Below are 12,332 nucleotides of genomic sequence, written 5' to 3' on the forward strand. Positions count from 1 at the left end.
CATGTTGAACTCAAATACCTGTACTTTCTACTTCTTACATGTTGAACACTAATACCTGTACTTTCTACTTCTTACATGTTGAACTCAAATACCTGTACTTTCTACTTCTTACATGTTGAACTCAAATACCTGTACTTTCTACTTCTCACATGTTGAACTCAAATACCTGTACTTTCTACTTCTTACATGTTGAACTCAAATACCTGTACTTTCTACTTCTTACATGTTGAACACTAATACCTGTACTTTCTACTTCTTACATGTTGAACTCAAATACCTGTACTTTCTACTTCTTACACTTTGAACACTAATACCTGTACTTTCTACTTCTTACATGTTGAACTCAAATACCTGTACTTTCTACTTCTTACATTTTGAACACTAATACCTGTACTTTCTACTTCTTACATGTTGAACTCAAATACCTGTACTTTCTACTTCTTACATGTTGAACACTAATACCTGTACTTTCTACTTCTTACATGTTGAACACTAATACCTGTACTTTCTACTTCTTACATGTTGAACTCAAATACCTGTACTTTCTACTTCTTACATGTTGAACACTAATACCTGTACTTTCTACTTCTTACATGTTGAACTCAAATACCTGTACTTTCTACTTCTTACACTTTGAACACTAATACCTGTACTTTCTACTTCTTACATGTTGAACTCAAATACCTGTACTTTCTACTTCTTACATGTTGAACACTAATACCTGTACTTTCTACTTCTCACATGTTGAACTCAAATACCTGTACTTTCTACTTCTTACATGTTGAACACTAATACCTGTACTTTCTACTTCTTACATGTTGAACTCAAATACCTGTACTTTCTACTTCTTACATGTTGAACTCAAATACCTGTACTTTCTACTTCTTACATGTTGAACTCAAATACCTGTACTTTCTACTTCTTACACTTTGAACACTAATACCTGTACTTTCTACTTCTTACATGTTGAACTCAAATACCTGTACTTTCTACTTCTTACATGTTGAACACTAATACCTGTACTTTCTACTTCTTACATGTTGAACTCAAATACCTGTACTTTCTACTTCTTACATGTTGAACTCAAATACCTGTACTTTCTACTTCTTACATGTTGAACACTAATACCTGTACTTTCTACTTCTTACATGTTGAACTCAAATACCTGTACTTTCTACTTCTTACATGTTGAACCCAAATACCTGTACTTTCTACTTCTTACATGTTGAACACAAATACCTGTACTTTCTACTTCTTACATGTTGAACACAAATACCTGTACTTTCTACTTCTTACATGTTGAACTCAAATACCTGTACTTTCTACTTCTTACATGTTGAACACAAATACCTGTACTTTCTACTTCTCACATGTTGAACTCAAATACCTGTACTTTCTACTTCTTACATGTTGAACACAAATACCTGTACTTTCTACTTCTTACATGTTGAACTCAAATACCTGTACTTTCTACTTCTTACATGTTGAACCCAAATACCTGTACTTTCTACTTCTTACATGTTGAACACAAATACCTGTACTTTCTACTTCTTACATGTTGAACACAAATACCTGTACTTTCTACTTCTCACATGTTGAACTCAAATACCTGTAATTTCTACTTCTTACATGTTGAACACAAATACCTGTACTTTCTACTTCTCTCATTTCCCAAACAGCTGGTTCCTTTAGTCTGAATGTGTGTTTGGTGCGTGGTCATTATTCTTTAGAGTCACTGCGTGCCTATTGGTTGGAACACGATCCGTGTATCCATCACTTCCTGGTCTTCTCTAAAGAAGAGGGACCAATGGAAATGTTGTAATGTTGCCGTTGTTCAGCATGGAAACATTCATTAGCTAACAATGACATTATTGTTCTATTAATATAAACGGAGGTCAGGTACTCTTTAAAACACCTGCTAGCTATGGGTACTTTTTACTTAAGGACATTTTAAAGCCTCTTTACTTTGACTTGAGTAAAGAAGTTTAGTCAGTACTTCTACTTTTATCAGAGTATTTAAACATGTACTTCTACTTGAGTAAAGGACGTGTGTACTTTTGCCATCTCTGTTGAACTGTCCCTTTAAAGAGGAAAGTACCTTCACAGAGAGAGTGTTAGCCACGATGCCGTCCACCGTGTTTTCTGCAAAAGGGTCGAAGTGTTTGTCCGGTCGCCTCATGAACTCCGGCTTCAGTCTGTAGCCGCTGCGACCGTTATACTCAAACATGAAGAGATTCAGCTGCATGGACAAATCTGGAACAAAAAGATAATATTAAGCTAAGTACAAACCTTTCGCAATGCGGTTAAATAAATCAGTAAAAAATAAGAGTTACAATATAAGTGTATATGAGCGATCCGTCCAAAAGAGCATTGCATCCAGTAAAATGCATTATTTTAGCATCCCACCCATAGCTGCTTGAATTCCGGGTTTTAATGCTTTGAATTTATGAAAATCTTGAAAATCTTAAATCAATTGAACTTGTACTGATTTTGGATGCATTTTGGGTTGAGTTTGCAAACAAATTAAGTGCAGTGTTTGCAATGTCTTTTCACCTTAATTGCAAGTGGTCAAATATCTATTAAGTATATTGAAGTATTGTTGATAAATTGTATAACACTGACTATGTTTCACTACGGTTCAAGAAACCTACTTGCCCCTATAAACATTGTTATATCAATTAGCAGTGATCAGATAACAACAATAGACTTAATTAATATTAAAAGTCATGTTTAATCTTCATTAAACTAAATTAGTTGGTATATTTTTCCCATATTCTCTAGCGCCCACCTGAGTGTCTAGATTTAGTTGCCTGAAAATACTTTTAATTATTCAGGGAACTCTTGTTCGCAGAGGTAAGGTTAATAAATCTGGTCGTTTATTATAAGCATTCTTCTGATGTGTCTTCTTTTCTTAGGAATTACTGGACATTTTAAGCACTTTATCCCTAAACATTTAGAGTTGACCTGAGCTCCCCGTTGACATCAGGACAGCAGAAACACATCTTCCGGCGCAGACTGAAAACTCATCTCTTTCGACTCCACTTCGAGCGATAGAATTACTAACAAAGCACTTATATACTAATAAAGCACTGGCTTATCTAAAGCCAGTTGAGTAGCACTTGAAATGTTTTGGCTCTATGAAACCTGATGTACTTTATGATTCTGTTTTCTTCAAGTTTGTATCTTGTTGGTCGAACGCACTTATTGTAAGTCGCTTTGGATAAAAGCGTCAGCTAAATGCAATGTAATGCAATGTATTATGTTATATTGGAAACATATATTGTAGGGCCATACCTATACAAAACATGTCTGTGAAGTGTTTTGCTTAAAATACCAAACAGATCCCCCATTAGGCGCTTTCACACCAAGTACTTTGCCGTACTTAGTTCCCAGTACTTAGTTCATCGGAACTCTTTAGTTCACACCGGAATAAGTCCCTGGGGAAGGATTAGGCAAATGAAGCCGTCACTTCTTCTTATTCTGCTTTGGGTTTACTGGCACGGCGTATACTCCCGGCCGGAAGTCCCCGGAGTTGGGGACTGGCTTCAGTACTTAAAAAAAAAAAAAGAGGAGGCGGATCTAATGCCTGATCAGAATTCTACCGGAGATAAAGTTAAATTCTGCTGTGATAAAACGCCATCCTGTTCTAAACCACATCAAGGATTATTTCTGAAACAGTATGGAGCTCAAATGTTTTTTCTCTTGCGGGTTTATCACAAGGCGAGTTATTTTTTTTTTATTTCCTGCTTTTTAAAACACATGTGCTCTCCAGTACAGGTTAGCTCTGAGTGTTAGCGAGGCTTGCTAATGTAAACAAAGACGAGATTACGTCCAAAACACGTCAGGAATTGTTTCTGATAGCAACTCTCTGTGGGTCCGCCGCCGATTTGACGTCATATTATATATTTTTCTGACGCTGCGTGAGTTCTCCGACGCACCGGGGACACATATACATTATGTATAAAAGACATAAAAAAATGCATTTTGCACGATAGGTCCCCTTTAAAATACATAAACTGTGAAGGAAGAAAGCCATAAAGTTTTTAGTTTAAGGTATACAATCACTGCTCTTGTGTATACAATGTTGACATTAAAACACTGAATGCTCACCGATAGTCTGGTAGTTGAGAGCCACGAGTTGACAGCCGGCGTTCCAGAAAAGCTGCGGCATGAAGTTAGAGGAATCCACTCTGGTTCCTTTGGGGTAGATACGACTCAACTGGGATTTATTATATCTGGGTAATTAATGTAAGGTTAACAACAATTATGTTAAGTTAGTTAAAATATTTTTAAATCCCTATCTCAGGGAAAATATTTAATTTCAAAGAACAAAATAACAGCAAGACATCTTCCAGAGCACAAACATTTTAATAATTCATAAAAAAATAAACAATATTACTACAAATGCTACCACTAAAGCACATCAGACCAAATGTACCAATACACTAGTTTTCTACACCTCTAATATAATAATAATACAAATAAACAATAATAATAACCGTATTATTTTTGACATTATTATGATTAATACAAAATTATAAAAAATCTAAATAATACAATAAAAAAGAAAAATAATGATAATACATTTTAGTACTTTTTTTATAAATATATATTTATAAGTTATAAAATATATTGTACGCTATAAATGTACAGGTTAAAAAAGATCCTAAAAATGAACAAACCTAAAATGTAGAACACAAAAATGTAAAAGCATTTCTGAAAAGGTGTAATTTTCAAGTCATTCAAATAAAAAAATATTCTTGGACGGGGTTATAGAGCAGAGACCCTGAAAAATAATATTGCTATTTAAGAAAATCCTATTAACAGTCTCTCAAGGACGAAATTGTTTAAGGTTAATAAATACTAATAAAAAGAAAAGAGAAGGGACACAAAGCATGGAAGCGGTTGCCATGGAGCGGCGTATCCTATAGTAACTGTTGCCAAGGATACTCCACAAACTCCACCGGTGTCTTTGTGAGATGCTCCAGAGCTTTGGTCTCCACGAAGGACGACATGTGGTGACAACGAGCTGCCTCTACACACACACACACCATGCGCACGCACACACACACACACACACACCACACACACACACACACACACACACACACACACACACACACACACACACACACACACACACACACACACACACACACACACACACACACACACACACACACACACACACACACACACACACACACACACACAACACGACGTAATCAACAGGAAGTCGGTCAATTTCAGCTCTTTGATTTAAAGGGGCCATATTCTGCTCATTTTCAGGTGTATATCAGTATGTAGCAGAGGTGGGACCAAGTCATTGTTTTGCAAGTCCGAGTCAAGTCTCAAGTCTTTGCGCTCAAGTCCGAGTCAAGTCTCAAGTCTTTGCGCTCAAGTTCAAGTCAAGTCTCAAGTCCGAGTCAAGTCTCAAGTCTTTGCGCTCAAGTTCAAGTCAAGTCTCAAGTCCGAGTCAAGTCTCAAGTCTTTGCGCTCAAGTTCAAGTCAAGTCTCAAGTCCGAGTCAAGTCTCAAGTCAGGATGGGCAAGTTCAAGTCAAGTCCAAGTCCTAAACTTTGACAAAATGAGTCTTAAACAAGTCATTATGTGCTTTTCACCAAATGTAATGACATCGATCAACAGAATAATACTTAATAATCAAACTGCTCTTTATTAGTCACATTCATAATTTAATAATCCATTTTCTCTGCTGGTAAAGTAACGTGTGTTTTTCTATTTTGAGAGGGATCAGTACGGTAAGGCTACCGTGACGGTTTGATTCAGAAGGAGTTTAATTGATAAGATCCCTGATGTTGAGGTGACCAGAATATTTATTTTCATTGTGTACAACAGTGTCTCTACTTTAAAGAGTCCTCTCCTGCTGATGTTCAGGTGTGTATCAGTATGTAGTGTCTCTACTTTAAAGAGTCCTCTCCTGCTGATGTTCAGGTGTATATCAGCATGTAGTGTCTCTACTTTAAAGAGTCCTCTCCTGCTGATGTTCAGGTGTATATCAGTATGTAGTGTCTCTACTTTAAAGAGTCCTCTCCTGCTGATGTTCAGGTGTATATCAGTATGTAGTGTCTCTACTTTAAAGAGTCCTCTCCTGCTGATGTTCAGGTGTATATCAGTGTGTAGTGTCTCTACTTTAAAGAGTCCTCTCCTGCTGATGTTCAGGTGTATATCAGTAGGTAGTGTCTCTACTTTAAAGAGTCCTCTCCTGCTGATGTTCAGGTGTATATCAGTAGGTAGTGTCTCTACTTTAAAGAGTCCTCTCCTGCTGATGTTCAGGTGTATATCAGTAGGTAGTGTCTCTACTTTAAAGAGTCCTCTCCTGCTGATGTTCAGGTGTATATCAGTATGTAGTGTCTCTACTTTAAAGAGTCCTCTCCTGCTGATGTTCAGGTGTATATCAGTATGTCGTGTCTCTACTTTAAAGAGTCCTCTCCTGCTGATGTTCAGGTGTATATCAGTATGTCGTGTCTCTACATGTCTTCATGCTTTAATGTTCAAAAAGCTCTTTATTTTTCTCATACTGCCTGTGCTGCTGCACCTCTTTTCACCCTCTGTCTGAAACCAGAGCCCAGTTTGGGAATAAACTAACCATTGGTCAGCTGGCTGGCTATTTACATGCACAGAAACCTACAGGAAAGGGAACACTCCAAAGTGCATAATAGGGCCTTTGTAAAGTTATAGTATGTTTCTCTGTTGGAGAAGCGTTAGGATGTTCATGCTTAAGCTACACTGTGTGCATATGACAATAAAGCCTTTAAATCTTTGAATCAAAGGGTTCATACAGAGAAACAGCTGCTGTGTGATAGTACATTCATATCAAGGTGTGAAATGTTGATCCTCTGCAGATAGAGCTGAAGCATGACATCCAGCTTTGTGGGAGAACTGTCTTATAAATTGTGTTGCAGAGAGAAAAGTGTAAAGCAACGTGTGTGTGATCAGCTTTTCTCACTCTTTGAAGCTTCGAAGGAGTTGAACTTGGTTGGCTGGACGTAGTTCACCAGCGTGGACATCTCCTCGGTGGCCACGGCCTCGCGCTCTGCTGAGCCCTGACACAGATACACAGGATAAACAAGTTAAAGAGGGACTGTTGGGGAAATACTGAATGTACTGTTTCTATGTCAGAGTAGCACATGATAACAGAGGCCCTACGTAGCTGCGTACACAACCAGATGATTACATGGATGACGCTCACGAGACACTGTTTTAGACATATGATAGCTATGTTCCAACGATTAACATGATGACTCAGCCCCTATAGACATATGACATGTGATGTTTATTGCTTACGCAGGCCTAAACTAATCTGAACTAATGCCAGAATACTGCTTTGAACCGGTATACATGTGTAACCCCTAGATTCCACCGGGTCCATCTGTGCCGCATTACGGCTGCGCCGCGGCGTTCACAGCGATCGCAGCCACTCTAGTCAATGGGTGCTATTCCACCAGACGTGCCGCGTTACGACTAGAAGCATCCCAGAAGCGTCTCGGCGCTGGGCTCCGCTAAAAATAGGCAGCTGGTCTATTTTCGACGAGACGCGAGGCGTTGCATGGCGCCGGGCAGGAAGTGGACCGGTCAGAGCAATGCTGACCGGTCCACTGCTGAAAATGCTGCGGCTCGTGTACTAACCAGAGTTAGGAAAAGGGACCACATTACTCCTGTTCTGGCTGCCTTACACTGGCTCCCTATAGAACACAGGATAGAATTTACAATTCTTCTTCTCGCCTACAAAGCCCTTAATGGGCAGGCGCCATCTTACCTTAAAGAACTCATTATACCCTACTGGCCTACTAGGGCATTGCGTTCCAAGAATGCAGGGTTGTTGGTTGTTCCTAGAGTCTCTGAAAGTACAATGGGAGCCAGAGCCTTTTCTTATCAAGCTCCACATTTGTGGAATCAGCTTCCAGTTTGTGTTCGGGCGGCAGACACCCTATCCGTTTTTAAGAGTGCGCTTAAGACCTTCCTTTTTGATAAAGCTTATAGTTAGGGCTGATTAGATTCAGCCCCTAGTTTTGCTGATATAGGCTTAGTTTGTCGGGGGACATCTTCCTTCTTCCTTCTCTCTGTCTGTACCTGTGTCCTCTCATGTTCCGATTAACCCAGCTTCCCCACATGTCTTTCTTTTTGGTGTCTATATACGCCGGGATCCGGAGTCATGGATGATCCTGCGGTCCTGTGTCCTGGATCTTGAGTCGTGGCTGTGGTCCTGGATCATCGGTCCTGGATGGATATCCTCGTGGATTCATCTTCCTATTATACACACATGCATTTCCAAACATCTGGACTACCTATGTTGCAAATGTATTATCTTTTCAATTTACACACGGCATCTATTGCACGTCTGTCCGTCCTGGGAGAGGGATCCCTCCTCTGCTGCTCTCCCTGAGGTTTCTCCCATTTTTCCCTTTAAACTGGGTTTTCTTCGGAAGTTTTTCCTTGTACGATGTGAGGGTCTAAGGACAGAGGGTCTAAGGACAGAGGGTGTCATATCGTCATACTGATATTCTGTACACACTGTGAAGTCCACTGAGACAAATGTAACATTTGTGATATTGGGCTATATAAATAAACATTGATTGATTGATTGAGAGCATCCAGTCAATCCCCAAAATAAACTAATTTTGCAGACCCTATCCCTCCGTAGTCTTTCAAGTAGGAGGAGAAATGCCAGCGTTCTCCTCCGGTTTACAGGCACTGTGTAAATTATATATATAGAATAATTATGATGATGAATGCATTTTTTTACCACTAAAATGCAGCAACACATCTTTGATTCATGTCGTTTATAACTGGAATATTAAAATTATGATTAACTTTGTCTGTACAAAGTAGCCTGTCCAGGAAATATGCCCAACTCAACAAAAGCTGCGAGCCGGCACGCAAGACGCTCCGCTTCTGAAACGCGCCCGGTAGGGTTTGGGTTTGACGCTATAGGAGGTCGGAACAAAACCGCGGCGCAGGCGGACCCGGTGGAATCCCGGGGTAACACCCTCTCTTGTATATAAGCATGTCGAGGACACTATTCGGGGAACTATGTGTCCCATGCAGCTTTGTATGTGATGACAAGCGATATTTTCCTAACAATTCATTATATTTAAATCCGTGGTTAAATGGTCTGATTGATTGTACTGGGGAAATGTGAAGTTTCAGCAGATTGATTTGGTCCAACAAAGTGTGGTCAGGAATTTTTGAACACTTAAAAAGTACAGCATTATCATTATCTGACAGAAACACAAAAACGAGAGTGAACAGAATTACAATGACATTTCCACACCTCCTCAAACCTCTTTTTCTTGGTATTATTAGCTTTTATGAAATATCTCAAAGTAGGGTTTTGTATAATTGATCTGTTCATATCATTAAAATGAAATCTTAAACTAGGTTTTCTAAAAAGTAATTGCAAAGTAGCCCAACACTACAAACAATTATTAAAAGGTTGCTCTAGTGACAATTTAGAAACACAAAATAATACAATCTCTACCTCATATTAATATTTTGTTTTATAAATATATCAGTACCTAATTGTTTGAATTACGTGACTTGGTCTACTGTTATCTTCTTTTTTTAAACTTTCTTTGTATTTATTTTTTATTTTGTGTAAAGGAATAATGTGCAACGAAACAGGTGAATGGATACACAGCTATCGAGGACAGCAATGATTGGTGTATTGTTATGTAAACAAAATGATTAAAAGTAAATTATCATAGCTTGTAAGAGCTCAGACCCACTGAAAAATTTAGGACAAGAAAAATAAAATAACATTAGACATTAAGAACAAACAACAACAGCAAAAATAACAACAGGAAATAGCAAGTATTAACAACAACATTTACAGTACATAAAACAACAATGGCATACACAATTAACAATGAAAATCAACAATGTTTATTGACATTCAGTGAGGGCGAGCGGCCCTCAGCCTCACTGACCTTTTTACCATCATCATCTTCATCATCATCCTCTTCCTCACTCTCAGCCTCCATCTCTGTTAAAATTAAAGTTAAACAAGTCTTCATCCTCATCGACTCTTCATCCACTCTTCTTCGTTTGTACACATCAAACAGCTGTAAACCTGACCCTGTGTGTTCGGCTTAAAGAGGGAATAAAACACCGTCATACACACACTCCACTTTATCAAAGTAACCCGGAGAAGATTATCGTGAAATCATTTGCACTTGACTTGCAATTTGTTGTTGTTTGTTTGAATAATAACGAGGAGTCCTGCCTCTGTAAATATATGTTTGTTTGATGAAATCCTTACACAATTTACATAAAGGTTTTCCATATTTCCAAAACACATTTTCACATCGCACCGGTGAGACTAGAGCTGCTTTCACACCGAGTACTTAGTGCCCCCTGGAACTAAGTACAGATCGCGTTCACACCGGAATAAGTTCCCTGGGGGAAGATTACGCGAATTAAGCCGCTTACATCACTTCTTCTTCTTCTGCTTTGGGTTTACTGGCAGGCCGCAAACCACTTCACGGCGTATACTGCCACCCGGAGTCCCCGGCCGGAAGTCCCCGGAGTTGGGGAAGGCTTCAGTAGAAGCTGCTGGGACTCCCAGCAGCTTCCACTGAAGCCTTCCGAGTAAATCACCAGAACGCCGACACCTCCTCATCTCCACCGCTCCCATGTTCTCTTTTGTGTTGCCATGAGTTACGGCCCGTCCACACTACAGCGTCGACAGCGTCGAAAACTCCAATCTGCCCATTCACTTTGAATGGGGTGACGTCACGTTGCCTCGCTTTTTCGCCGAACTGAATTGTGGGTAGCAGAGCGGTCCGTCTCCGCCGTCTCCGGCGTCAGAAGTTGAACGAGTAGCCAGCGCCAGCCAATCAAATCCCGTTTCTGAAAATCTGACAGCTCAAGCCGTAGCCAATCAAACCGCGTCTAAGCTGGGAGAGATATCCCGCCGTTCATTTCTATATTTCAAAAAAAGTCGGAGGAGAAACTAACTATCACCGTAGAAAATCACCCGGTTTTGTATGACCAGACCCTCTTCACCTCCCGGGATACAAACCGGAGGAACCAGGCATGGAGGGAGGTGGCAGAGACAGTGGGTGAAACTGGTAGCTCTTCGCCTGTTTGGGGAGTTTATACATATATATATTGCTCCCATAAAATCCCCGGGTTTTTTTGCTTTGTATGTCGGGGGCGGGAGATTCATGTGATTAGTTGTTGGTCGTGTTGCTTGAATAAAATCCCCAAGCTCCAGACACGCCCAGCTCCAAGCTTTTTTTGAAGCTGTAGTGTGGACGCTCCGTTACGGTACGTCCACAGCAGCTTCAGAAGAAACTTCCACCGCTTCCAACGCTTCTCTGCCCATTGACTTTGAATGGGGATGACGTCACTTTGCCTCGCTTTTCGCCGAACTGCATTGTGGGGGAGTGAAGCGAAGATTTCCAGGATGTCCAGGATTCCAAAGTTGAGCAATGTTCAACTTTTGAAGCTGAGCTGGAAGCGTCAGCCAATCAAACACGTTTATGCAAATCTGACTGTAGAAGCGCTAGCCAATCAAACCGCGTGTAAGCAGGGAGAACCAGACCGCAGTTCATTTCCTCATATTCCAAACGAGAAGTTACGGTAGCAAATCACCCGGTTCTTTACGACCAGAACTATTAACGGGATACAAACTGGAGGAACCAGGCATGGAGGGAGGTGGCAGAGACAGTGGGTGAAACTGGTAGGTTTTCGCCTGTTTGGGGAGTTTATATATATATATATATATTGCTCGCATAAAATCCTCGGGGTTTTTTGCTTTGTATGTCGGGGGCGGGAGATTCATGTGATTGGTTGTTGGTCGCAAAAAATCCCCAAGCTTTCAGACACGCCCAGCTCCAAGATTTTCAAGATTTCTGAAAAGCTGCTGTGTGGACGTACCGTTAGTCTCTCTGCGTTGGTGCGCGGGGCTAATGCTAATTCTAAAGTTTTACGGGGCGTGGTTTGCAATTCGCCCAGCCAATCGAAATTGGTACTTTTTTCTCCCCAGGATAGTACCCCCTCGTCTAGCAGGCACTACAAATGGGGGTAAAAGTTCTCGGAACTAAGTTCTCTTTTTGGTGTGAACGCAAAATTCCAGGCACTAACGGAACTAAACGGGATAAGTACTCCGGTGTGAACGCGCCTTAGGTCAACAATTGGGTAAAGAATTAATACAATTTATAGGAAAAATTAAGATACAAGAAAACAGCTGATCAAATATCTTTAAATCATAATCCAGACACTACATGGCAGGGATACATTATAATAGGAATGCGTCATTTAGATGATATGGATAATTACCTGCTTTGGATACCAATAAAAAAACGGATT

At 40.0% G+C, this 12,332-nt stretch overlaps 2 protein-coding genes across 2 annotated transcripts in view; both read right to left on the bottom strand.

Annotated features, from left to right (window-relative positions):
* The window catches only part of crls1 (cardiolipin synthase 1), a 404,081-nt gene that overhangs the window by 345,858 nt on the left and 45,891 nt on the right, over nt 1-12,332 (bottom strand). The window lies entirely within an intron of this gene.
* The window catches only part of LOC117459268 (1-phosphatidylinositol 4,5-bisphosphate phosphodiesterase beta-1-like), a 45,669-nt gene that overhangs the window by 15,916 nt on the left and 17,421 nt on the right, over nt 1-12,332 (bottom strand). Inside the window, exons 15-19 of the mRNA XM_034099998.2 lie at nt 9,947-10,002; nt 6,967-7,063; nt 4,951-5,035; nt 4,111-4,235; nt 2,099-2,253 (exon numbers count right to left, since the gene is read on the bottom strand). Of these exons, the coding sequence (XP_033955889.1) occupies nt 2,099-2,253; nt 4,111-4,235; nt 4,951-5,035; nt 6,967-7,063; nt 9,947-10,002 (518 nt within the window). The remainder of the gene's footprint in view (nt 1-2,098; nt 2,254-4,110; nt 4,236-4,950; nt 5,036-6,966; nt 7,064-9,946; nt 10,003-12,332) is intronic.

This window comes from Pseudochaenichthys georgianus, chromosome 15, assembly GCF_902827115.2.
Source record: "Pseudochaenichthys georgianus chromosome 15, fPseGeo1.2, whole genome shotgun sequence".
Taxonomy (NCBI): Eukaryota; Metazoa; Chordata; class Actinopteri; order Perciformes; family Channichthyidae; genus Pseudochaenichthys; species Pseudochaenichthys georgianus.